Here is a 27,343-nt window from a genome sequence, read left to right as displayed (position 1 = left end):
TTAGACACAACATGAGGTCAGGACATTAGACACAACATGAGGTCAGTACATTAGATACAACATGAGGTCAGGACATTAGACACAACATGAGGTCAGTACAGTAGACACAACATGAGGTCAGGACATTAGACACAACATGAGGTCAGTACATTAGACACAACATGAGGTCAGGACATTAGACACAACATGAGGTCAGGACATTAGACACAACATGAGGTCAGGACATTAGACACAACATGAGGTTATACAGTTTCTCCTGATAAGTAAGTCCTCTGTTCTCAGGAATCAGCTATAAAGTTAAACTGGTGCAGAAATGGTCCCAACCTCAACCACCATGTTACACTTTTATTATCTTCCTCTTTCTATATTTCCATTTTATTCTGAGGATGACATCATAAACAGTTAGTCACAGACCCAGAGCAGAGACAGAAACAGACAGAGACAGAAGGGCAACGATAGTACCAGAACCCGAGTACAGACAGAAAACACAATACGTTTTTGGAGATGTCTGAGGCCATCAATGCTGAGCCAGATATGAACAAGAAGGTCAAGTTTAACAGAGGTGAGATGGAGGAGAGGATTGTGGATATCTACGTCAGTGCAGACACCCTGAGAGACGGTGAGACCAGCACCAAGAGAGAAGAGACAGCAGACACTGCTCCTAATAATGGACCAGGAGACCAGCACTCAGGTAAAACACACACACACACACACACACACACACACACACACACACACACACACACACACACACACACACACACACACACACACACACACACACACACACACACACACACACACACACACACACACACACACACACACACACACACACTCACGCAAATAAATCACACACACAATACATATAACAGGTGAGATTATCCTGTAGTACTACAGATGTATTTGTCCCAATCCTGGATGATACAGTAAAACACATTACCAAAGATCTTTAATCATTTGTGATTCAGTACATTTTCAGTGGTGGAAGAGACTCTCTGGAATTGCTGCAGCGTGTCTGGGGCTGCTGTGTGTTCTCCTACTGGCTGGGATCATAGGCCAGTCTTTCCAATGTAAGTCTACAGTATATCTATACTAAACAACAATATAAATGCAACATGCAAACATTTCTAAGATTTTATAAGTTACAGTTCATGTCAGTCAATGGAATTAAATTAATTAGGCCCTAATCTACGGATGTCACATGACTGGCAGAGGTTCAGCCATGGGTGGGCCTTGGAGGGCATAGGTCCACCCACTTGGCAGCCAGATTCCAACTACTGGGGAACCAGGCCCAGCCAATCAGAATGAGTTTTTCCCCACAAAAGGGCTTTATAACAGACAGAAATACTCCTCAGCACCCTCCCTCAGACGATCCAACAGGTGAAGAAGACAGATGTGGAGGTCATGGGGTGGCATGGTTACATGTGGTCTGCTGTTGTTAGGCCAGTTGAACGTACTGCCAAATTCTCTAAAACAACATTGGAGTCAGCTTATGTTAGAGAAATGAACATTAATTTATCTGACAACGGCTCTGGTGGACATTCCTGCAGTTAGCATGCCAGATGCACGTTCCCTCAAAACTTGAGACATCTGTGGCAAAACTACATATTTTAAAGAGGCCTTTTATCCTCTGCTGCACAAGGTGCACCTGTGTAATGATCATGCTGTTTAATCAGCTTCTTGATATGCCACACCTGTTAGGTGGATAGATTATCTTGGCAAAGGATAAATGCTGACGAACAGGGATGTAAACACATTTGAGAGAAATAAGCTTTTTTGTGCATATGGAACATTTCTGGGAACTTTTAATTCATCTCATGAAACATGGGACCAACACATGTTGCATTTATATTTTTGTTCACTGTTTAAATAGTTCTTATAATTCAGATGTAATAGTTCTGATATGATCTATTTTAGTAAGCAACTTCGTCTTTATTGTTGTTGCAGACAGCAACGTCTCAAAGAAATCATCTGCAGAGAGAGACCAGCTACAGAACAGTTACAACAACCTGACTAAAGAGAGAGACCAGCTACAGACCAGTAACAACAACCTGACTACAGAGAGAGACCAGTTACAGACCAGTTACAACAACCTGACTAAAGAGAGAGACCAGCTACAGACAATTTACATCACCATGACTAAAGAGAGAGACCAGCTACAGACCAGTAACAACAACCTGACTAAAGAAAGAGACCAACTACAGACTGAGAGAGATTTTCTTAGCGGGAGGCTTACCAATTGCAGTGAGTAAACCTACAGTAACAAATTATCATTCATCCAACAAACTGTATAGTGTGTCTGTATTCTTTCATTAAGTATCCAGGGTGATAAGTTGAAGGAAATTCATGTTATATTCTTGTAGAACAAACCTGTCCTGAAGGCTGGCAGAAATTTGAATCCAGTTGGTACTTCCTCTCTGAGACGACTGAGAAAACCTGGGAGAAGAGCAGACAGGACTGTCTGGAGAGAGGAGCAGACCTGGTGATCATAAACAGCAGAGAGGAACAGGTGAGAGAGAGAGATAGAGAGAGAGATGGGTAGAAATGATCAAACATTATTATATATTTATCTTTCTCAACAACAGGAGTTTCTCTTCAACCTCAAGAAGAGAGTCTGGATTGGTCTGACTGACTCTGTTAAGGAGGGGACCTGGAAATGGGTGGACGGCACCCCACTGACCACAGGGTGAGAGATGATAACTAATCTGTCAATAAAACAATCAACCTTTTTCTATAGAGGTAATTGTCATTGATGGCAGGCAACACAGTTAACTATGAAACATGTCTGTATATTATTTAGGATTGTGATGTTCTAAATTATGTCTGACTGTTGTTAACCTTGTAGGTACTGATATTAACCATGATATCTGACTGTTGTTAACCCTGTAGGTACTGGTATTAACCATGATATCTGACTGTTTTTAACCCTGTAGGTACTGGTATTACCCATGATATCTGACTGTTTTTAACCCTGTAGGTACTGGTATTAACCATGATATCTGACTGTTTTTAACCCTGTAGGTACTGGTATTAACCATGATATCTGACTGTTTTTAACCCTGTAGGTACTGGTATTAACCATGATATCTGACTGTTTTTAACCCTGTAGGTACTGGTCTTAACCATCATATCTGACTGTTTTTAACCCTGTAGGTACTGGTATTACCCATGATATCTGAGTGTTTTTAACCCTGTAGGTACTGGTATTAACCATGCTATCTGACTGTTTTTAACCCTTTAGGTACTGGTATGACAAGCAGCCTGATAATGCAGGTCCTACTGGGAACGAGGACTGTGCTGAGATACACGAAGATCAGAGTCCTCTGAAGGCATGGAATGACTTGTCATGTGACAGCAAACTCAACTGGATTTGTGAGAAAGCATTTCAACATCACCATGACAACATACTGTAATACATACAGCAACCTACAGTTCTCTCTCTCTGTGTCTCAAACCAACTCACATGTTGTATTTCTTTGTATTAGCATATTAATAAAAGCCTTACTTATTTCCTGACATAACTTCCTGTGTATGAGTCAACATCAAGTACATTTGATTTTGTCAACACTCTGCATGCAGTGCATTTCACCATTTCCAGATAAAATGCAATCTTCTTACTTGCTACAGATATTTACAAGCTCCAATTTAGGCCTGGTGATAACATTCTCAACAGTACCAAACCACCATTACATACACTGTATAGGAGTTGACTGTATCACCAATCAATGAGTGTAGTAGAGATATCAAAGGGTATCAATGGATGTTACTTAATAATTTTTGACAGTCAGTCTTTGTTGTCAAGTTACATTTAGGCACAATATCAAATGCTCACATTTAACTGCTGTTCCCTTATATGGGTAACAAAAGAGGGAAGTGAAGTGGGTATTTTCAGTGGTTCAACCAGCAGTCACTCAAACTCAACCAATCAGGTTCATTAGGAGAGAAGTGGGCTGTGGCCAATTATGTCGCCATCTCATCCTCACTGGTTAAGACTACTCACCCTCAAAATCCACTTGAGCAGTTTGTACTGTCAAAGCAATTGTATGGATATTATAGGGTAGCCTAGTGGTTAGAGTGTTGGGCTAGTAACTGAAAGGTTGCAAGTTCAAATCCCTGAGCTGACAAGGTACAAATCTGTTGTTCTGCCCCTAAACAGGCAGTTAACCCACTGTTCCTAGGCTGTCTTTGAAAATAAGAAGTTGTTCTTAACTGACTTGCCTAGTTAAATAAAGGTAAAAAATAATGACCCATGTTTGTAGTCCTGAACATGTTGATGTATATTTGGGAGTAAACAGAGGGTCCAAATCAGCAGAAAGGAAGGGGGAGTTCTGGAAACTCCCTGAATTATCTTGGGGCTGTTACATATGATATTTACCACTCCCCAGTGAGGGCTACCAGGCATCTCCTCCAAGAGGAAAAGGGTTACTGGTCTAGAAGCACTGTTTCGATTGCTCCAACAGTTTTGTTTCGGTACTGCAGTTTAACAGACGCTAGGCAGTCAGACTTGAAAATGTGTAATAAGACACTTTAGTCATCACCTTTGTGCACAATATATCCATTGAATTATTCAGATAATTATCACTGAGGCCGATAAAAAATATTTACAAAAATGTATATTCATCTAATGTCTGCCATGTTTCTGATGACGTAATGACGACATCACTGCTCGCGCTGCTCCCAGGGTGCACTGAGTGCTACTGTGCATGTGATGTTGGGCTGAGTAAACCGGATGCAACCCAGATATACATGTGATTACCTTGATAACAACGGGTTCTTATTATACCTTAGTGGTCTCCTCTGACTGTCCGTTAGCATGCAGCTCCTCAAACTGTTGTTATTATACCTCAGTGGTCTCCTCTGACTGCCCGTTAGCATGCAGCTCCTCAAACTGTTGTTATTATACCTCAGTGGTCTCCTCTGACTGCCCGTTAGCATGCAGCTCCTCAAACTGTTGTTATTATACCTCAGTGGTCTCCTCTGACTGCCCGTTAGCATGCAGCTCCTCAAACTGTTGTTATTATACCTCAGTGGTCTCCTCTGACTGTCCGTTAGCATGCAGCTCCTCAAACTGTTGTTATTATACCTCAGTGGTCTCCTCTGACTGCCCGTTAGCATGCAGCTCCTCAAACTGTTGTTATTACACCTCAGTGGTCTCCTCTGACTGCCCGGCAGCATGCAGCTCCTCAAACTGTTGTTATTATACCTCAGTGGTCTCCTCTGACTGCCCGTTAACATGCAGCTCCTCAAACTGTTGTTATTATACCTCAGTGGTCTCCTCTGACTGTCCGTTAGCATGCAGCTCCTCAAACTGTTGTTATTATACCTCAGTGGTCTCCTCTGACTGCCCGTTAGCATGCAGCTACTAAAACTGTTGTTATTATACCTCAGTGGTCTCCTCTGACTGCCCGGCAGCATGCAGCTCCTCAAACTGTTGTTATTATACCTCAGTGGTCTCCTCTGACTGTCTGTTAGCATGCAGCTCCTCAAACTGTTGTTATTATACCTCAGTGGTCTCCTCTGACTGTCCGTTAGCATGCAGCTACTAAAACTGTTGTTATTATACCTCAGTGGTCTCCTCTGACTGTCTGTTAGCATGTAGCTCCTCAAACTGTTGTTATTATACCTCAGTGGTCTCCTCTGACTGTCCGTTAGCATGCAGCTCCTCAAACTGTTGTTATTATACCTCAGTGGTCTCCTCTGACTGTCCGTTAGCATGCAGCTCCTGAAACTGTTGTTATTGTACCTCAGTGGTGTCCTCTGACTGTCCGTTAGCATGCAGCTCCTCAAACTGTTGTTATTGTACCTCAGTGGTCTCCTCTGACTGCCCGTTAGCATGCAGCTACTAAAACTGTTGTTATTATACCTCAGTGGTCTCCTCTGACTGCCCGTTAGCATGCAGCTCCTCAAACTGTTGTTATTACGCAGACTCGGTCTCAACCTTTAAGTCTTTACTGAAGACTTATCTCTTCAGTAGGTCATATGATTGAGTGTAGTCTGGCCCAGGAGTGTGAAGGTGAACGGAAAGGCTCTGGAGCAACGAACCGCCCTTGCTGTCTCTGCCTGGCCGGTTCCCCTCTCTCCACAGGGATTCTCTGCCCCTAACCCTATTACAGGGGCTGAGTCACTGGCTTACTGGTGCTCTTTCATGCCGTCCCTAGGAGGGGTGCGTCACTTGAGTGGGTTGAGTTACTGACGTGATCTTCCTGTCTGGGTTGGCGCCCCCCCTTGGTTTGTGCTGTGGTGGAGATCTTTGAGGGCTATACTCGGCCTTGTCTCAGGATTGTAAGTTGGTGGTTGAAGATATCCCTCTCGTGGTGTGGGGGCTGTGCTTTGGCAGAGTGGGTGGGGTTATATCCTTCCTGTTTGGCCCTGTCCGGGGGTATCATCGGATGGGGCCACAGTGTCTCCTGACCCCTCCTGTCTCAGCCTCCAGTATTTATGCTGCAGTAGTTTATGTGTCGGGGGGCTAGGGTCAGTTGTTTATACCTGGAGTACTTCTCCTATCTTATCCAGTGTCCTGTGTGAATTTAAGTATGCTCTCTCTAATTCTCTCGTTCTCTCTTTCTTTCTCTCTCTCGGAGAACCTGAGCCCTAGGACCATACGTCACGGCAAACCGGGCATGATGACTCCTTGCTGTCCCCAGTCCACCTGGCCTTGCTGCTGTTCCAGTTTCAACTGTTCTGCCTGCTGTTATGGAACCCCTACCTGTTCAACTCTTAATGATCGGCTATGAAAAGCCAACTGACTTTTATTCCTGATTATTATTTGACCATGCTTGTCATTTATGAACATTTTGAAAATCTTGGCTCTCTCTAATTCTCTCCTTCTCTCTTTCTTTCTCTCTCTCGGAGGACCGGAGCCCTAGGACCATACGTCAGGACTACCGGGCATGATGACTCCTTGCTGTCCCCAGTCCGCCTGGCCCTGCTGCTATTCCAGTTTCAACTGTTCTGCCTGCGGTTATGGAACCCCAACCTGTCCCAGACCTGCTGTTTTCAATTCTTAATGATCGGCTATGAAAAGCCAACTGACATTTATTCCTGATTATTATTTGACCATGCTTGTCATTTAAGAACATTTTGAAAATCTTGGCTCTCTCTAATTCTCTCCTTCTCTCTCTCTTTCTCTCTCTCGGAGGACCTGAGCCCTGGGACCGTGCGTCGGGGCTGCCGGGCGTGATGGCTCCTTGCTGTCCCCAGTCCACCTGGCCTTGCTGCTATTCCAGTTTCAGCTGTTCTGCCTGCGGTTATGGAACCGCTACCTGTCCCGGACCTGCTATTTTCAACTCTTGATGATCGGCTATGAAAAGCCAACTGAAAATTATTCATGATTATTATTTGACCATGCTTGTCACTTATGAACATTTTGAACATCTTGGCATAGTTCTGTTATAATCTCCACCCAGCACAGCCAGAAGAGGACTGGCCACCCCTCATAGCCTGGTTTCTCTCTAGGTTTCTTCCTAGGTTTTGGCCTTTCTAGGGAGTTTTTCCTAGCCACCGTGCTTCTACACCTGCATTGCTTGCTGTTTGGGGTTTTAGGCTGGGTGTCTGTACAGCACTTCGAGATATTAGCTGATGTACGAAGGGCTATATAAAATAAACTTGATTTGATTTGATATTATACCTCAGTGGTCTCCTCTGACTGTCCGTTAGCATGCAGCTCCTCAAACTGTTGTTATTATACCTCAGTGGTCTCCTCTGACTGTCCGTTAGCATGCAGCTCCTCAAACTGTTGTTATTGTACCTCAGTGGTCTCCTCTGACTGCCCGTTAGCATGCAGCTCCTCAAACTGTTGTTATTGTACCTCAGTGGTCTCCTCTGACTACCCGTTAGCATGCAGCTCCTCAAACTGTTGTTATTTTACCTCAGTGGTCTCCTCTGACTGCCTGTTAGCATGCAGCTCCTCAAACTGTTGTTATTACACCTCAGTGGTTTCCTCTGACTGTCCGGCAGCATGCAGCTACTAAAACTGTTGTTATTATACCTCAGTGGTCTCCTCTGACTGCCCGGCAGCATGCAGCTCCTCAAACTGGCAGCGCTCTGCCAACCTCACCGACGGTGTCAACGAGACAGGCATCATCTGCATCACCCTATGCCCGGGCAAAGGGACCCTCAACAGTTCTATGGCGGTGGGCCCCAGAGCCAAAAAAAATGACCCTGTGGACTGCAGTGCCACCTGCTGTTCAAAGTAGTTAGAACTGGTGGTAGAGGACAGGGCAGGCAACATGAGTGTGTGTCTGGGCTCAGTGAAGGACTCTGTTGGGGTAGTTGTGAGCTCTACAACCCAGGGCCCCGTTTCCCAAAAGCATCTTGGGAAACTACTACATCCACCCAGGTCTCTGTCACCAACACTACAGCTGTACCTGTAGTTAGTACTACATCCACCCAGGTCTCTGTCACCAACACAACAGCTGTACCTGTAGTTAGTACTACATCCACCCAGGTCTCTGTCACCAACACTACAGCTGTACCTGTTGTTAGTATTACATCCACCCAGGTCTCTGTCACCAACACTACAGCTGTACCTGTAGTTAGTATTACATCCACCCAGGTCTCTGTCACCAACACTACAGCTGTACCTGTAGTTAGTACTACATCCACCCAGGTCTCTGTCACCAACACTACAGCTGTACCTGTAGTTAGTACTACATCCACCCAGGTCTCTGTCACCAACACTACAGCTGTACCTGTAGTTAGTACTACATCCACCCAGGTCTCTATCACCAACACTACAGCTGTACCTGTAGTTAGTACTACATCCACCCAGGTCTCTGTCACCAACACTACAGCTGTACCTGTAGTTAGTACTACATCCACCCAGGTATCTGTCACCAACACTACAGCTGTACCTGTAGTTAGTACTACATCCACCCAGGTCTCTATCACCAACACTACAGCTGTACCTGTAGTTAGTACTACATCCACCCAGGTCTCTGTCACCAACACTACAGCTGTACCTGTAGTTAGTACTACATCCACCTGAGGGCCACCTTTGATTCTGTACCTGTATCTCAGGATCTGTGTGATGCTTTCTCTCCTCCTGTGGAATAGAGTAGAGCTGTAGAGTTGTATAATAGTTCATGTAGGTAGATGTCATGTGGAACAGTGGAATCAGTGCAGAGAGAGTTGTGTCATTAGATGTAACCAGTATGTATATGTTATGTTGTACTGAAAGACAGGGTGGAAATATGAATGTTTTGGCATAAAACATGTGAAGGGTTTTTATTCTTTCGATTCCCTTAAAACTGAAACTATGGAGATATTGTCAGAACTTCTGCTTTTTCATTCTGAGTAACTATTCACAGTCAGCATAGATAGAACAAAGAACCCTATATGGCCATTGGTGGCCGGTCACAACACGGGGGGAGGTTTCCCCTAGGTACAGATCTAGGAACAGGTTTCTTTCCCCCAATCTTAACCTTAACCATTTGTGGTGGAAATGCAAAACTGACCCAAGATCAACTTCTCCCTACACTTCCAGTCACAGAGTGAGAGCCATAATGTGCTCTCCATTGAAGGCTAGTATAAAGTCAGTCAGAATATATGTAGTGTACATGTAAATTAAAAATATCCCAATTTATTTTAGCAGATCCAACATTGGGACCCTGTGAATTCACACATACATCACATAGCATGATATAATGTCATATCATGTAGTATATTATCACACTAAGGCTGGTGGGAGTCATATCATGTAGTATATTATCAAACTAAGGCTGGTGGGAGTCACATGGTGGCCAGTGTTGTGTTGATTTCACAATTTATCATCCACTGTGGATGACAGATAGTTTCACTACCTAAAGTCACAGAGACCCAGGACAGTGCAGGGAGAAGACACAGCTACAGACGAACATTAGAGTTGAGGTTAGAAGTAGAAGTTACTGTATTTGAGCACAAGTGTGTTAAGATGTCAGAGGGAGTCTATGAAAACTCAGATGGATTTGAAGACGATGAGCCTGATGCAATGAAGAACACAGACATTGACGGCCAATTATATTCCAACGTAAGAACCTTCAAGCCCAGTTCAAGAGATGGAGTTGTTGCTTCAGGTAAGATTGCATGAACATACATACACACACACACACACTACACATTAAACAGATTTATTTGTAACCGAAAGGTTGCTGGATCGAATTCCTGAGCCGACTACGTGAAAAATCTGTCGATGTGCCCTTGAGCAAGGCACTTAAACATACTTTTGTAAGTCACTCTGGATAACATAGTCTGCTAAATGGGGGGGTGAGCGGCGCAGCGGTCTTAAGTACTGCATTGAAGTGCAAGAGCCGTCACTACAGACCTGTGTTCAATCCAAGGCTGTATAACAAACGACCATGATCAGTAGTCCCATAGGGCGGCGCACAATTGGCCCAGCGTCGTCCGGGTTAGGGGGAGGTTTGGCCGGGGTAGGTTGTCATTGTAAATAAGAACTTGTTCTTAATTTACTTACCTAGTTAACATTTAAAAAAATTACTAAAAGGTAAATGTAGAGGAGAGCCACGGTGGTTTCTGTTGTCATCTCATCCTCACTGGTTAAGACAACCCAACCGCAATATACAATTGGAGCAGTTTGTAGTGTTACATCTATTGTATGGACATTATAATGACCCATGTTTTTAGTCCTGGACCTCCTGAACATGTTGATGTATATTTGGGAGTAAACAGAGGGTCCAGATCAGCAGAAAGGTGAAAGGAAGGAGGAGTTCTGGAAACTCCCTGAATTATCTTGGGGCTGTTACATATGATATTTAATATATGTTAACAACTAGCCTTTGTTGTCCACTTCCCCTCTATGATCTATATCTTCCTGGTATCATAGTGTCCTGTCCATCATCACAAATAGCAAGTCCCATTCCCTGGGCAGTAGGACTGTGTTGAGATATACTCTGGACAAGGTGACCATGTAGAGACATGGAATGATTTATATTGTCCTGCAGATAATGGTCTAACAATAACCACTGTAAAAATCTCTCACACATACACACAGCACGGACACAAGAATGCATACGTGTTCTATTTTTGTATATGAGAGCGCGAGCGAGAGAGCGAGAGAGCGAGAGATATCCAGTTTTGATATTTGCCACAATTGTCATCATTCCATGTCTTTACAGGGTCATCTAGTCCATAGTTTGTCTCAACACAGTCCGTCTGCCAGTACCTAAACAACACAGAGATCCAGACAGTCAGACACTGTAATACAAACATCCTCCTCAATTATAGACATAGTCCTATGTTTTTACAGCTTTAAAGACACTGTCAAAGATGAGCATACCATTATCAACACATTTTGTCTCTCTTTCCATTACATTTTCAAATGCAAATAGTACTTGGCTTCTATAATACATCTACAGTTCTCATGGAATGACATCCATGAGTCAAAACATATTTTTAGGAACATGATTGGAAGCTCTCTCTCATTGTTTTTCTGGTAGTCTAGTAATTACTATGCCGATAAGTCCAACCTAGTCCAACCTAGTGTCACGTTCCTGACCTGTTTTCTGTTGTTTTGTATGTGTTTAGTCGGTCAGGGCGTGAGTTGGGGTGGGCATTCTATGTTATGTGTATCTATGTTGGTTAATGGGTTACCTGATATGGTTCTCAATTAGAGGCAGGTGGTTTACGTTTCCTCTGATTGAGAACCATATTAAGGTAGGTTGTTTCACATTGTTTGTTGTGGGTGGTTGTTTACGGTGTTTGTATGTTTGTTACCACACGGGACTGTATCGTTCGTTCGTTCGTTTGTTTGTAGTCTGTACCTGTTCGTGCGTTCTTCGTTGTATGTAAGTTCTAAGTCCAGGTCTGTCTACATCGTTTGTTGTTTTGTAGTTTGTTTAAGAGTTTTTCGTCTTCGTCTGTTTTTTTGAAATAAATATGTCTAATTACCACGCTGCATTTTGGTCATCTGATCCTTCTCTCCTCTCCTCGTCTGAGGAGGAGGACGAAGTAGACGTTCGTTACACCTAGTCTCAAAACATTTTGTATTATTCTGTTCGTAAATCAGAGACACTCCATTTTAATATGATATATTACCTTTCATATGGTATGTATCAATGTGTGGATGACCATCATCCATTTTGTATGATATGTTACAAATTACAATGTGTATGATATGTTACAAATTTGCAAAAACATACAATATGTTACGAATGTCCTAATGATATGAATTCTACTAACATTAGCTAGCTGGTAGTCAATACTATGTTGATTGTTGGATAGAGTGATATGGAGGAGAGGAGATAAGAGCAGAGGAGATAGGAGGAGAAGAGATAAGAGGATGGGAAGAGAGGAGATCGGAGGAGAGGAGATAAGAGGAGATGGGAGGAGAGGAGAAAGGAGTAGATATGAGGAGGTGAGGAGATAGGATGAGAGGAGAGACTAATTGAGATAGAGCCTTAATGTCAGAGAGAGACATAGAGGAGGAAGATGAAAATTAAGAGATAAGACAAATAATTGTTGTGTTTAGATTTAGAGGAGAGTATGTAGTCATACTGTACTCTGGAAAATGATTCTTCATTATTTTTATTAGAAACATGTCATGTGATTTTGCAAAAAAGTGGGACCAATTATTAGCCTATGCTTATCACTTTAATAATAAGAATAACAAAGCACAGATTAATAAATGAAGGAACAAAGTTCTTTAACAAGGTCTACCAGCTTCCTGATTGAATGTGATTGGATACTTAAAACAGTGTGACCTGGACACACGCAGAGGGCAGAACATTACTGAGAGGAAACACACACACACACACACACACACACACACACACACACACACACACACACACACACACACACACACACACACACACACACACACACACACACACACACACACACACACATACATACAAAAAAAACAATGCTAATAGAAGATGAGAATGACTCACAACCTTCACTGTACAAGGGACAACGTGTAGGTTACCAACGGCAACACAATGCACCATACACCAGTGGACCTGTCTGCTACATACCCACACACTCATCATGGTGTCTATCTGCTGTTGTGTCTCTTCCTGGAGGTTGCTGTCTGCTACATACCCACACACTCATCATGGTGTCTATCTGCTGTTGTGTCTCTTCCTGGAGGTTGCTGTCTGCTACATATCCACACACTCATCATGGTGTCTATCTGCTGTTGTGTCTCTTCCTGGAGGTTGCTGTCTGCTACATACCCACACACTCATCATGGTGTCTATCTGCTGTTGTGTCTCTTCCTGGAGGTTGCTGTCTACTACATATCCACACACTCATCATGGTGTCTATCTGCTATGTGTCTCTTCCTGGAGGTTGCTGTCTGCTACATACCCACACACTCATCATGGTGTCTATCTGCTGTTGTGTCTCTTCCTGGAGGTTGCTGTCTGCTCAAACCACCGGTTAAGGTGTGAAGTCCTCCCTACACCTGTAACACTGTACGTTCTCAGACACAACAGACTGATAAACTAAAGCAGCTGTTTAACAGGATATAAAACATAATATACTGTCTGTTGTACTGTGTGTAGAAACAAAGTACCAAAGTATATTTTAAGGTAGTAATTAGAATTAGCCTTTATATGGAGCAGTCTGAGGAGATCTATGCTAATGTAGACAGGAAGAGCTGTGGACAGGATACTGTGAACAGGACCATAGATAAACAACCTGAATCTCAGAACACTGGTAAATACACCGTAGTCATAGAGACACACACGTGGAAGTTTAAACTAATGGTTATTATCCTTCCACTTGCCGCATAAACAATTGTACCTCATGTTAATGTGATGAGGTTGGTCGATGCCCCATGCTCCAAGGCTTCAAAATTCAACTGAGTAAAATAAACTGTAACAAACGTTGTTCCTTTAAGACTAGAGGTTAAATGTTCTGAAATGTTCGAGGCTCTGTATTTTAGGATGTATACTAACTGCAGAAACATTCATTTTAATGTTCATAAAGTCCAATGCAAATCGCCAATGTGTATTTCCAACCTGGTCTCATTGCATTTCTTATTATTCTGTACGTAAATCCGAGTCACTCCATTTAGTGTAATATGATAGGTATCATATGATATGTATCAAGTTGTGGATGTCCATGATCCATTTGGTATGTTACAAATTACAATTTCTATGATGTTACAAATTACATTTTGTATGACATGTTACGAATTACAATTTGTATATGTTACGAATGTCCTAAACATATGAATTCTACTAACATTAGCTAGCTGGCTAACGTTAGCAAGGCTAGGAGATAACTAACTGGTCACTATATTTCCTGTTAATGTGTGAAGCTGTATCTTTAACAACCACAAGTCCCCCTCAACAGGAAGAGAGATGGGGTGAGAAAACATCACTTTAAAAGTGTTATTGTGTCTCATTGATGCTATGTACAGTACCTGTGTCCACAGAACCTGATAGCTCAGGGAAGAGATCCTCCAGAGTTGCTGCAGTGTGTCTGGGGTTGCTGTGTGTTCTACTGGCTGGGATCATAGGCCTGTCTGTCTACTGTAAGTCTTAAATTACAATTCCTACAATTCACCAGCATTCACCTACAATTCACCAGATTATCTATTTTATTATACACTTTGTTGTTGTTATAACAGATGATGGGGTCTCTAAGAGCTTCATAGCCTATAAAACCAACTCATCTGCAGAGATAGAACAGCTACAGACCAGCTACAACAACCTGACTAAAGAGAGATACCAGATGCAGACCAGTTACAACACCCTAACTAAAGAGAGAGACCAGCTACAGACCAGTTACAACACCCTGACTAAAGAGAGATACCAGAGACAGACCAGTTACAACACCATGACTAAAGAGAGAGCCAACCTACCAACCAGTTACAACATCCTGACTGAAGAGAGAGACCAGCTACAGACCAGTTACAAAACCATGACTAAAGAGAGAGACCAGCTACAGACCAGTTACAACACCATGACTAAAGAGAGAGCCAACCTACAGACGAGTTACAACAACCTGACTGAAGAGAGAGACCAGCTACAGACCAGTTACAACACCATGACTAAAGAGAGAGACCAGCTACAGACCAGTTACAACACCCTGACTAAAGAGAGAGACCGGCTACAGACCAGTTACAACACCATGACTAAAGAGAGAGACCAGCTACAGACTGAGAGAGATTTTCTTAACTGGAGGCTTACCAATCTCAGTGAGTAAACCTACAGCAATAAATTATCATTAATACCACACAACTAATCATCAGTCTGTGTTCTTTCATTAAGTGTCCAGTGTGATAAATTGAAGGAAATTCGTATTTTCATCAATATTTTCAAACCTGTCCTGAAGGCTGGCAGAAGTTTGAATCTAGTTGGTACTTCCTGTCTACTGAGTCTAAAACCTGGAAGGAGAGCAGACAGGACTGTCTGAAGAGAGGAGCAGACCTGGTGATCATAAACAGTGATAAGGAACAGGTGAGAGGGAGAGGGAGAGGGAAAGGGAGAGGGAGAGGGAGAGGGAGAGGGAGAGGGAGAGGGAGAGGGAGAGGGAGAGGTGGTGGGTGTGCAGGGGGTAGATATGATCAAACATACATTTCTGTTAATTTATCTTTCTCAACAACAGACATTTCTCTTCAACCTCAAGAAGAGAGTCTGGATTGGTCTGACTGACTCTGTTAAGGAGGGGACCTGGAAATGGGTGGACGGCACCCCACTGACCACAAGGTGAGAGATGATAACTAATCTGTCAATAAGGCTCCTTTCAACCTTTTTCTATACAGGTTACTGTCATTGATGATACCAGTCAAGACAATTAACTATAAGATGAAAAATGTCTACATATTATTTAGTATTATGATGTTGTAACTGTGATGTCTTATTGTTGTTAATCCTGTAGGTACTGGTATTAACCATGATATCTGACTGTTTTTAACCCTGTAGGTGCTGGTATTAGCCATGATATCTGACTGTTGTTAACCCTGTAGGTACTGGTATTAACCATGATATCTGACTGTTGTTAACCCTGTAGGTACTGGTATTAGCCATGATATCTGACTGTTTTTAACCCTGTAGGTACTGGTATTAACCATGATATCTGACTGTTGTTAACCTGTAGGTACTGGTATTAACCATGATATCTGACTGTTTTTAACCCTGTAGGTACTGGTATTAACCATGATATCTGACTGTTGTTAACCCTGTAGGTACTGGTATTAACCATGATATCTGACTGCTTTTAACCCTGTAGGTACTGGTATTAACCATGATATCTGACTGTTATTAACCCTGTAGGTACTGGTATTAACCATGATATCTGACTGTTGTTAACCCTGTAGGTACTGGAATGACAATCAGCCTGATAGTGGAGATCCTAGTGGGGAGGAGGACTGTGTTGAGATACATAAAGATTGGATTTCACTTAAGGCATGGAATGACATGTCATGTGACAGGAAACTCAACTGGATTTGTGAGAAAGTGTTTTAACATCACCATGACAACATACTGTAACACATAGAGCAGTTTATATTTTACACAACTTTGTTCTTCATTCTCTCTCTCTCTCTCGTTCTCTCGCACACGCACACGCACGCACGCACGCACGCACGCACGCACGCACGCACGCACGCTCACACACACACACACACACACACACACACACACACACACACACACACACACACACACACACACACACACACACACACACACACACACACACACACACACACACACACACACACACACACACACACACACACACACACACACACAGACTCTCCCTCTATCACACTTACACACATTTTCACACACACACACACACACACACACACACACACACACACACACACACACACACACACACGCACACATGCATGGAGGTACACAGATGCATTCAAATGCACCTATTGTTGTATTTGTTTGTAGTATCATATTAATAAAAGTCCTACTTATTTCCTGTTTGTAGCTTCCTGTGTACCAGTAGTTATGTTTGACATATCATCAGAGGCAACATGAAGTTAGTACATTTGACTTTGTGCATACAAATAATGTTCAAATCAAATGTATTCTTCAGATATTTACATGCTCCAGTTTAGGCCTGGTGATAACATTCTCAACAGTACCAAACCACCATTACATACACTGTATAGGAGTTGACTGTATCACTAATCAATGAGTGTAATAGAGATATAAAAGGATCTCAAAGGATGTTACTTAAAACTTCTTGTCAATATGGGGGCGCTGTTTTCACTTTGTAAAAAAACGTTCCCAAATTAAACTGCCTCATACTCAATTCTTGCTCGTACAATATGCATATTATTATTACTATTGGATAGAAAACACTCGAGTTTCTAAAACCGTTTGAATTATATCTGTGAGTATAACAGAACTCAAGTTGGAGCAAACTTCCTGTCAGGAAGTGAGAAATCTGAAATCAGGCACTCTGTTCCAGGGTCAGTTAATTAATTTGCAATTATTCTATTGGTCGACATGCACTGCATACGATTTCCCCTAGATGTCAGTAAGCAGTGAGGATTTGAATGGTGTTGCTAGGTAGATCTGAGGCCGTATAAATGGTCTTGGAACGAGCGGTGCACACTTTTCAACGTTCGTCACGACGCAAAGCAGACCTCAGGATGGCATTCTGAAAAACAGACGTTATCGGCGTTAGATATATCCGGCACTGATTTTATTCGATATAGGTGTTAGAAACATCATAACATAGTTATTTTAAACCGAGTTATATCAGTTTATATCAGTATATTGCGATTTTCGGAATTTTCTTTGTCCTGCGTTTTGAAGAGTTGGGCATGTCTGGGCCACATAGCTAATGTTTGCTGCTAATTACACGGTTGAAGACGACATTCTACAGCCGAGCAACGATTATTATGGACAAAGGACAACTTGCCCAAGATTCTGATGGAAGCTCAACAAATAGTAAGAACTATTTATGCTGTTAATTCGTATTTCTGTTGAAAAATGTTAAACAATAAATCCGCCATTAATTTCGGCACGGTCTCGCTGTAACGCACGCTGTATGTCGTAGTAACGTTCATTTTAAAAATCTAACACAGCGGTTGCATTAAGAACTAATGTATCTTTAATTTGCTGTCCAACCTGTATTTTTTTGTCAAGTTTATGATTAGTTATTGATTAGATTAGGTGCCTCTCCCAAGATTTCTCCCGACATTTTGTTTGAAGTTTGGCTACGTATTCACATTGTATAACCACGATTTGTGCCGCTAAATATGCACATTTTCGAACAAACTCTATATGTATTGTGTAATATGATGTTATAGGACTGTCATCTGAAGAAGTTTGAGAAGGTTAGTGAAAAAATTAATATCTTTTGCTGGTTTATTTGCTATCGCTAACGTTATGTTGAATGAATGGGGCAGTGTGGTAGGCTATTGTAGTAAGCTAATATAATGCTATATTGTGTTTTCGCTGTAAAACGCTTAAAAAATCTGAAATATTGGCTGGATTCACAAGATGTTTGTCTTTAATTTGCTGTACGCTGTGTATTTTTCATAAATGTTTTATGATGAGTATTTGGGTATTTCATGTTGGTTTCTGTAGTTATTCTAGCTGCTTTGGTGAGAGTTGTGATGGTGGCTGCAATGTAAAACTATGATTTATACCTGAAATATGCAAATTTTTCTAACAAAACATATGCTATACAATAAATCTGTTATAGGACTGTCATCTGATGAAGTTGTTTCTTGGTTAGTGACTATTTATATCTTTATTTGGTCAAATTTGTGATAGCTACCTATGCAGGAAAAAAATGGTGGGAAAAAAAACTTGTGTCTTTTGCTATCGTGGTTAGCTAATAGAAATACATATTGTGTCTTCCCTGTAAAACATTTTAAAAATCAGAAACGATGGCTGGATTCACAAGATCTGTATCTTTCATTTGGTGTCTTGGACTTGTGATTTCATGAACATTTTATTATATGATATCCCTGTCGCTTTAGGCTATGCTATGCTAGTCAGCTTTTTTGATGGGGGGATCCCGGATCCGGGTATGTGACTCGTTAGAGGTTAACTGTCCTTTATGGAGCCAAAGGTCTTACGTTAACTTACACAGCGACTCAACTTTCATAAAAGCTGTTCAGGAAACCTAAACCTGATGCTAAACCTTAAAACTGCTTTCGCCAATCCCGAAAAGAGCTCATGAAGCTGTGTAAATATTCTCTCTTCTTCTTCTGTATGTTCTTCTTATTCTGATGTATCTCGCAACCCACATTAATATTCTCTCTTCCTCTTCCTCGATTTGACAAGAGGTGAAATTAGATGTCAATCAGCATCAAACTGCCTGTAGCGAATAACATTTTGTGGACACATACAAGAGACTTTTACGTTTTTTTTGTGTGTGTGTTACCTGTTTGCTGGTCTCCTGGTCCAGTATTAGGAGCAGATACCCCAGACACCCCTCTGACTCCGCCCCTGTTACTGTAATAGATTTTCATGATCATTTCCATCTCTTAGAGATATTGTGTTTTATAGTGGTATCAAAACAACAGTTAGTGTCAAATTAACCTGTGGATAGACAGTAGATGTTATGACAGTTAACCTGTGGACAGACAGTAGACGTTATGACAGCTAACCTGTGGACAGACAGTAGATGTTATGACAGTTAACCTGTGTAGTAGATGTTATGACAGTTAACCTGTGGACAGACAGTAGATGTTATGACAGTTAACCTGTGGACAGACAGTAGATGTTATGACAGTTAACCTGTGGACAGACAGTAGATGTTATGACAGTTAACCTGTGGATAGACAGTAGATGTAATGACAGTTAACCTGTGGATAGACAGTAGATGTTATGACAGTTAACCTGTGGACAGACAGTAGACGTTATGACAGTTAACCTGTGGACAGACAGTAGATGTTATGACAGTTAACCTGTAGTAGATGTTATGACAGTTAACCTGTGGACAGACAGTAGATGTTATGACAGTTAACCTGTGGACAGACAGTAGATGTTATGACAGTTAACCTGTGGACAGACAGTAGATGTTATGACAGTTAACCTGTGGATAGACAGTAGATGTAATGACAGTTAACCTGTGGATAGACAGTAGATGTTATGACAGTTAACCTGTGGATAGACAGTAGATGTTATGACAGTTAACCTGTGGATAGACAGTAGATGTTATGACAGTTAACCTGTGGACAGACAGTAGATGTTATGACAGTTAACCTGTGGATAGACAGTAGATGTTATGACAGTTAACCTGTGGATAGACAGTAGATGTTATGACAGTTAACCTGTGGACAGACAGTAGATGTTATGACAGTTAACCTGTGGATAGACATTAGATGTTATGACAGTTAACCTGTGGATAGACAGTAAATGATATGACAGTTAACCTGTGGGTAGACAGTAGATGTTATGACAGTTAACCTGTGGATAGACAGTAGATTTTATGACAGTTCATTGCCACCCTATGACCTCTGTTGCCTCTGCTTGTCAACATGATGGCTGCTGAAAGCTTCCTTCATTAGCAAGTCCCGCCCCCTCTCTCCTCCAGCCCCACTAGTGACATTGTCCACGTTCCAGATTGACTACATTGAAGTCTCCTGCCAGATTTCACAATGCCTGGAATGGTGTTTAACACATCAGTTAATCATATCATGTTGTATAGTAATCGTATGCCCATTTGTTGATGTGTGCTACTCAACTGCAATATATTCGGCCTGGAACGAGACAGCTCTCTCCTCATTGTAGTTGATAGATTGAGTTCTGACCTCACAGATACAGGAAGCTACTAACCCTGCTACTGCTCTCCCTCCCATCTCACTCTGACCTCACAGACACAGGAAACTACTAACCCTGCTACTGTTCTCCCTCCCATCTCACTCTGACCTCACAGACACAGGAAACTACTAACCCTGCTACTGTTCTCCCTCCCATCTCACTCTGACCTCACAGACACAGGAAACTACTAACCCTGCTACTGTTCTCCCTCCCATCTCACTCTGACAGCCACTGTTTCCTCTTCTCTCTCTTGTTGGACAGCATACTTGTTACTCTTTGGCCTCAACTTTATTTCAAAGCCATGTCTTAGTGTTACTTTTGTGTAAAACTATGTCTAATGATTCATTTGAAAGTCAACAATAGGTTTTTCTATATGTCCTGCAAACATTTCTAAAAACCTGTTTTGTTTTGTCATTATGGGGTGTTGTGTGTAGATTGATGAGGGAAAAAAACAATGTAATCAATTTTAGAATAAAGCTGTAACGTAACTAAATGTGAAAAAAGTGAAGGGTCTGAATACTTTCTGAATGCACTGTACAGTACATGGTATTTGGTGGCCAGTCAAACTCTGGGGGTAAGTTTCCCTTAAGTATAGATCTATGATCAGCAATCCCTCCCCTGATCCTAACCTGAACCATTTGTGGTGGAAATGCAAAACTGACTCAAGATCAGCATCTAGGGACAACTTCCCCCTACAGCACCAGTCACAGAGTGAGAGCCATAGTGTGTTCTCCATTTGAAGGCTGGGGGTGCTGTAAACTCAGTCAGGATATATGTAGTGTACATGTCAATTAACAGGATCCCAAATTATTTTAGCACATCCAGATTTGGGACCCTGTGAAATCACACATACATCATATGGCATGATATAGAGTCATATCATGTACAGTAGTATATTATCAAACTAAGGCTGGTGGGAGTCACGTGGTGGCTTGCTGATTGTGTTGTGTTGAATTCACACTTTGGTAGACTGATAAAGAGTTTCACTACCTAAAGTCACACAGACGCAGGACAGTGCAGGGAGGAGACACAGCTACAGACGGATATTAGAGTTGAGGTTAGAAGTAGAAGTTACTGTATTTGACCACAAGTGTGTTAAGATGTCAGAGGGAGTCTATGAAAACTCAGATGGATTTGAAGACAACAAATCTAATGCAATGAAGAACACAGACATCGATGGCCAGTTATATGGCAACGTAAGAGCCTTCAAGCCCAGTCCAAGAGATGGAGTTGTTGCTTCAGGTAAGATTGCATGCACACAAATAAACACACACACACACACACACACACACACACACACACACACACACACACACACACACACACACACACACACACACACACACACACACACACACACACACACACACACACACACACACACACACACACACACACACACACAACATATTAAACAAGTGATCTTATCCTGTAGTAATCTAGCTTTATTTGTCCCAATCCTGGATGATACAGTAAAACACATTACCAAAGATCTTTAATCATTTGTTATTCAGTACATGTTCAGTGGTGGAAGAGACCCTCTGGAGTTGCTGCAGTGTGTCTGGGGCTGCTGTGTGTTCTCCTAATAATCTTTGAAAGTCAGTCTTTTGTCAAATTACATATAAGCACAATATCAAATGCTCATATTTGATTGTTGTTCCTCCATATGGGTCCCAAAAGAGGGAAGTGAAGTGGACCTTTTCTGTCATTCAACCAGCTGTCACTCAATATCTCCTCGACCAATCAGGTTCATTAAGAGAGAGGGAGGCAGGTTGTCTAGCAGTTAAGATTGATTGGCCAGTAACCGAAGGGTGCTGCATCGAAATCCCGAGCCGACCACGTGAAAAATCTGTTGACGTGCCCTTGAGCAAGGCACTTAACCCTAATTGGTCGTGTAAGTCGCTCTGGATAAGAGCGTCTGCTAAATCACTAAAAGGTCATTCTAGAGGAGAGCCCTGGTGGTTACTGTTGTCATCTCATCCTCACTGGTTAAGACAACCCACCCTCAATATCCACTTGGAGCAGTTTGTAATGTCAAATCAATTGTATGGACATTATAATGACCCATGTTTGTAGTCCTGGACTTCCTGAACATGTTGATGTATATTTGGGAGTAAACAGAGGGTCCAGATCAGCAGAAAGGTGAAAGGAAGGGGGAGTTCTAGAAACTCCCTGAATTATCTTGGGGATGTTACATATGATATTTAATATATGTTAACAACTAGCCTTTGTTCTCCACTTCCCCTCTATGATCTATATCTTCCTGGTATGATAGTGTCCTGTTCATTATCACAAATAGCAAGTCCCATTCCCTGGACAGGAGGACTGTGTTGAGATACACTCTGGACAAGATGACCATGTAGAGACATGGAATGATTTATATCATGCTGCAGAAAATGTTTTAACAATAAACACTATGACAACCTCTCATATAAGCACACATTCACACAAGTACACACACAATTACTCACTCAAGCATGCAAACTTGTTCAATTTTATGCACAACCACAACTACCAGTGTCATTTTGTTGATACTTCCCTTGAGTTAACACCTACATTAGTCACACAGACAGAGACACACAGATGACTCAGAGACAGAGACTTAACATATAGAGGGTTTGCAGTTGATGTACGACGCCTCCTGGCGGCCATGTTGGAAGACCACCACATTAATTCTAGAAGCAGAGACTTAATGTATAGTAGACCTACATAGAAAGAAAGACCCAGGCATTGTTAAAGATGTCAAAGGTAATCTATGCTGAGCCAGATATGAACAAGAAGGTCAAGTTTGACAGAGTTGAGATGGAGGAGAGGATTGTGGATATCTACATCAGTGCAGACACCCTGAGAGACGGTGAGACCAGCACCAAGAGAGAAGAGACAGCAGACACTGCTCCTAATAATGGACCAGGAGACCAGCACGCAGGTGACACACACAGACACACACACAAAACATAACAGTCTCTTGTATGTGTCCACAGAGCCTGATAGCTCAGTGAAGAGACCCTTCCTAGTTGCTGCAGTGTGTCTGGGGCTGCTGTGTCTTCTCCTACTGGCTGGGATCGTAGGCCTGTCTGTCTACTGTGAGTTTGTGTCCAAGTTCATTGCTTATCACCTAGTTATAGGAGGTACTGGTTACTATGCCTAATTACCTGGTGTTTTACCTAATAACTGTGTTTACACTTTATAGATAACAGAGCAATTAAAGATTCTGAGAATGAAAGGAACAAGTTGTTCCAGAGTTTCTCCCTCTATAAAATCAACGCAACTGAAGAGAGAGACCAGTTACAGACCAGATACAACAACCTGACTAAAGAGAAAGGCCATATTCAGGCAAAGCTTTTTGTGATAGGTGAGATATAACTGTGATTAATTAGAAGTAAAATCAACAATAATTATATATCAATGGGTTTATGAGTTTAAAGATACAGGGTAAGTATCTCAATGTGTTCAACTTTGCTCTTCAACAGAGCAGCATTGTCAGGAGGGATGGATATACTTTGACTCCAAGTTCTACTTCCTCTCTACTGAGAAGAAAACCTGGGAGAAGAGCAGACAGGACTGTCAGGGGAGAGGAGCAGACCTGGTGATCATAAACAGCAGAGAGGAACAGGTGAGAGAGAGAGTCGGAGCAAATATAATTTTCCTCAGTACACTAATATGTGTGCAGTATTTTATAAATATCTTAAAATGTGCTATCTTTATCTTTCTCAACAACAGACATTTGTCTTCAACCTCCACCTGAGAGCCTGGATTGGTCTAACTGACTCTGTTACTGAGGGAACCTGGAAGTGGGTGGACGACACATCACTGACCACAGGGTGAGAGATTTGACCATTTTACCAGGTGATATCGAGATACAAAACAACAATGATAAATTGCATCTAATCATGTTCATCAGAATGTATGTTTCTATTCATGGATGTTATTCAATGAGAACTATAGATGTATCATAATAATCAGTCATATTTTTCGTTTAAAATGTCATTATATAATAAAAAAAATATCATTGTAAATGGCCCTTTCTGTATAACGGTATGCTCATCTTTCAGAATTTGTCTTTAAAATTGTAAAACATAGGACTATGTGTATAAATTAGGAGGATGTTTGTACCACAGTGTCTGACTGTCTGGTTCTCTGTGTTGTTTAGGTACTGGGGGTCAGAACAGCCTGATGATTATGAAGGGCAAGAGGACTGTGTTGAGATATACTATGGACAAGATAACCCTGTAAAGACATGGAATGATGACAAATGTGGCACAAATCACAACTGGATCTGTGAGAAAGTGGTGTAACAATAACCTACTGTAACAAACAGTCTCTCTCGCTCTGTTATTGTTATTATTATGTTGATGGTTGAATACAGTACTTAATGGTTAAGTGGTGATTCCACCTGGTGGTTAAGGTGAGAGATGAACTCACCATAGAGGAGAAAAAGTTGTATTACAGAGTTGCCTACGGGCTCTTTTTCAATTAGACCTTACTCGATTCCTCCTCACATCCTCTCTCTTTGACTCCTTCTCCAAACACATTGGAGAATAGAATCCTAGGGGAGGGACCTTGGACCTTCTCCTCTAATAGGGTTGAGATAGAAGGAGAGGAGATAGGAGAGGAATCTAGGAAAGACTATTTGAGATAGAGCCTTAGTGTCAGAGAGACATAGAGGAGGAAGAATAAATTAAGAGAGTGAGGAAGAGAAAAAAAATATTCTTGTTTAGATTTAGAGGAGAATATGTAGACATATTGTACTCTGTAAAATTATTCTTCTTTATTTTTATTAGAAACATGTCATGTGACTTGCCATAGGCTTATGCTTAGTAAAAAAAAAGTGTCCAATTATTAACCCTCAATCAATCAAATGTATTTATAAAGCCCTTCTTAACATCAGCTGATGTCACAAAGTGCTGTACAGAAACCCAGCCTAAATCCCCAAACAGCAAGCAATGCAGGTGTAGAAGCACAGTGGCTAGACTAAAATGTAGGAAGAAACCTTAGAGAGGAACCAGGCTATGAGGGGTGACCAGTCCTCTTCTGGTTGTGCCGGGTGGAGATTATAACAGAACATGGCCAAGATGTTCAAATGTTCATAGATGACCAGCAGGGTCAAATAATAATAATCACAGTGGTTGTAGAGGGTGCAACAGGTCAGCACCTCAGGAGTAAATGTCAGTTGATTTTCATAGCCGGTCATTCAGAGTAGTATCTCTACCACTCCTGCTGTCTCTAGAGAGTTGAAAACAGCAGGTCAGGGACAGGTAGCACGTCCGGTGAACAGGTCAGGGTTCCATAGGCGGAAGGCGGAACAGTTGAAACTGGAGCAGCAGCACGGCCAGGTGGACTGGGGACAGCAAGTAGTCATCATGCCAGGTAGTCCTGAGGCATGGTCCTAGGGCTCAGGTCCTCCAAAAGAGAAAGAAAGAGAGAAAAAGAGAGAAAATTAGAGAGAGCATACTTAATTTCACACAGGACACCGGATAAGAAAAACAAATCCAGATATAACAGACTGACCCTAGCTCCCCGACACATAAACTACTGCAGCATAAATACTGGACACTGAGACATGAGGTGTCTAGAGACACTGTGGCACCGTCCGACAATACCCCCGGACAGGGCCAAACAGGCAGGATGTAACCCCACCCACTTTGCCAAAGCACAGCCCCCACACCACTAGAGGGATATCTCCAACCACCAACTTACCATCCGGATACAAGGCCGATGTCATCGACGTGTGTATAGGTGGAAGGGAAGTCAGGCGCAGGAGATTCAAACTTGGTATAATGGAGTAGTTTAATAACTTAAAAACACAGCTCCAAAACCATAATACATAATCAAAGCAAAGTGGGTACGAGGACCCGACCCGCACCAATACAAACTACACGATCATGAACAAACAAACAATCTCTGACAAGGACATGAGGGGAAACAGATGGTTAAATACACAACAGGATAATGAATGGGATTGGAACCAGGTGTGTAAGAAGACAAGACAAAACCAATGGAAAATGAAAAATGGATCAATGATGGCTAGAAGACCGGTGACGTCGACTGCCGAGCACCGCCTGAACAAGGAGAGGCATTTATTTCCGCAGAAGTCGTGACAGCCGAGTATAGCCCACGAAGATCTCCCCCACGGCACAACCCAAGGGGGGGCGCCAACCCGGACAGGAATATCGCGTCAGTGAGTCAACCCATTCAAGTGACGCACCCCTCCTGGGGATGGCATGGAAGAGCACCAGTAAGCCAATGACTCAGCCCCTGTAATAGGGTTTGAGGCAGAGAATCCCAGTGGAGAGAGGGAAACCGGCCAGGCAGAGACAGCAAGTGCAGTTCGTTGCTCCAGTGCCTTTCCTTTCACGTTCACACGCCTGGGCCAGACTACACTCAATCATAGGACCTACTGAAGAGATGAGTCTTCAAAAAAGACTTACAGGTTGAGACCGAGTCTGCATCTCTCACATGGATAGGCAGACAATTCCATAAAAATTGAGCTCTATAGGAGAAAGCCCTGCCTCCAGAAAGCCCTGCCTCCAGAGCAAGCCCATGTACTGCTTTGTAGGTTAGCAGTAAAACCTTGAAATCATCCCCAGCCTTAACAGGAAGCCAGTGTTGAGAGGCTAGCACTATTACGTAGTTGGAAAAAAGCT

General features: G+C 42.2%; 3 protein-coding genes across 6 annotated transcripts in view; all 3 read left to right on the top strand.

Moving 5' to 3' along the window:
- LOC139579362 (C-type lectin domain family 4 member E-like) overlaps positions 1-3,518 on the top strand; it is a 295,157-nt gene extending 291,639 nt beyond the window's left edge. For 2 of the 4 annotated variants that reach the window (XM_071407941.1, XM_071407939.1), the window contains exons 4-5: positions 2,589-2,689; positions 3,245-3,518. In XM_071407941.1, the coding sequence (XP_071264042.1) occupies positions 2,589-2,689; positions 3,245-3,416 (273 nt within the window). In that variant the 3' untranslated portion in view covers positions 3,417-3,518. Of the gene's footprint in view, positions 1-514; positions 1,074-1,950; positions 2,248-2,366; positions 2,513-2,588; positions 2,690-3,244 lie in introns of those variants that run through there. The other 2 variants (XM_071407942.1, XM_071407944.1) reach the window with 2 other exon arrangements.
- A 6,302-nt stretch (positions 3,519-9,820) lies between these two features.
- The window catches only part of LOC139579332 (C-type lectin domain family 4 member M-like), a 403,007-nt gene continuing 385,484 nt past the window's right edge, over positions 9,821-27,343 (top strand). Inside the window, exons 1-3 of the mRNA XM_071407896.1 lie at positions 9,821-10,055; positions 14,384-14,482; positions 14,579-15,148. Coding sequence (XP_071263997.1) covers positions 9,914-10,055; positions 14,384-14,482; positions 14,579-15,148 — 811 coding nt within the window. The 5' untranslated portion in view covers positions 9,821-9,913. The remainder of the gene's footprint in view (positions 10,056-14,383; positions 14,483-14,578; positions 15,149-27,343) is intronic.
- LOC139579359 (CD209 antigen-like protein E) lies at positions 21,696-26,325 on the top strand. Its single transcript, XM_071407933.1, has 6 exons — positions 21,696-21,941; positions 23,681-23,782; positions 23,890-24,051; positions 24,170-24,312; positions 24,420-24,520; positions 24,850-26,325. The coding sequence occupies exons 1-6, from the start codon at positions 21,800-21,802 to the stop codon at positions 24,992-24,994; spliced, it is 795 nt and encodes a 264-aa protein (XP_071264034.1). The 5' UTR covers positions 21,696-21,799; the 3' UTR covers positions 24,995-26,325.

Source organism: Salvelinus alpinus, chromosome 6 (assembly GCF_045679555.1).
Source record: "Salvelinus alpinus chromosome 6, SLU_Salpinus.1, whole genome shotgun sequence".
In the NCBI taxonomy this organism is placed as follows: domain Eukaryota; kingdom Metazoa; phylum Chordata; class Actinopteri; order Salmoniformes; family Salmonidae; genus Salvelinus; species Salvelinus alpinus.
The sequence above is the reverse complement of the archived record's forward strand: the minus strand, read 5'-3'. Positions and strand labels throughout refer to the sequence as shown.

Excerpts from the sequence above, each read along its gene's own strand:
- LOC139579359 (XM_071407933.1), top strand. The coding sequence starts at position 21,800 with ATGTCAGAGGGAGTCTATGAAAACTCAGATGGATTTGAAGACAACAAA. Across the intron at positions 23,783-23,889 it reads CGTAGGCCTGTCTGTCTACT|ATAACAGAGCAATTAAAGAT; the intron begins GTGAGTTTGTGT and ends TACACTTTATAG. Across the intron at positions 24,052-24,169 it reads GGCAAAGCTTTTTGTGATAG|AGCAGCATTGTCAGGAGGGA; the intron begins GTGAGATATAAC and ends GCTCTTCAACAG.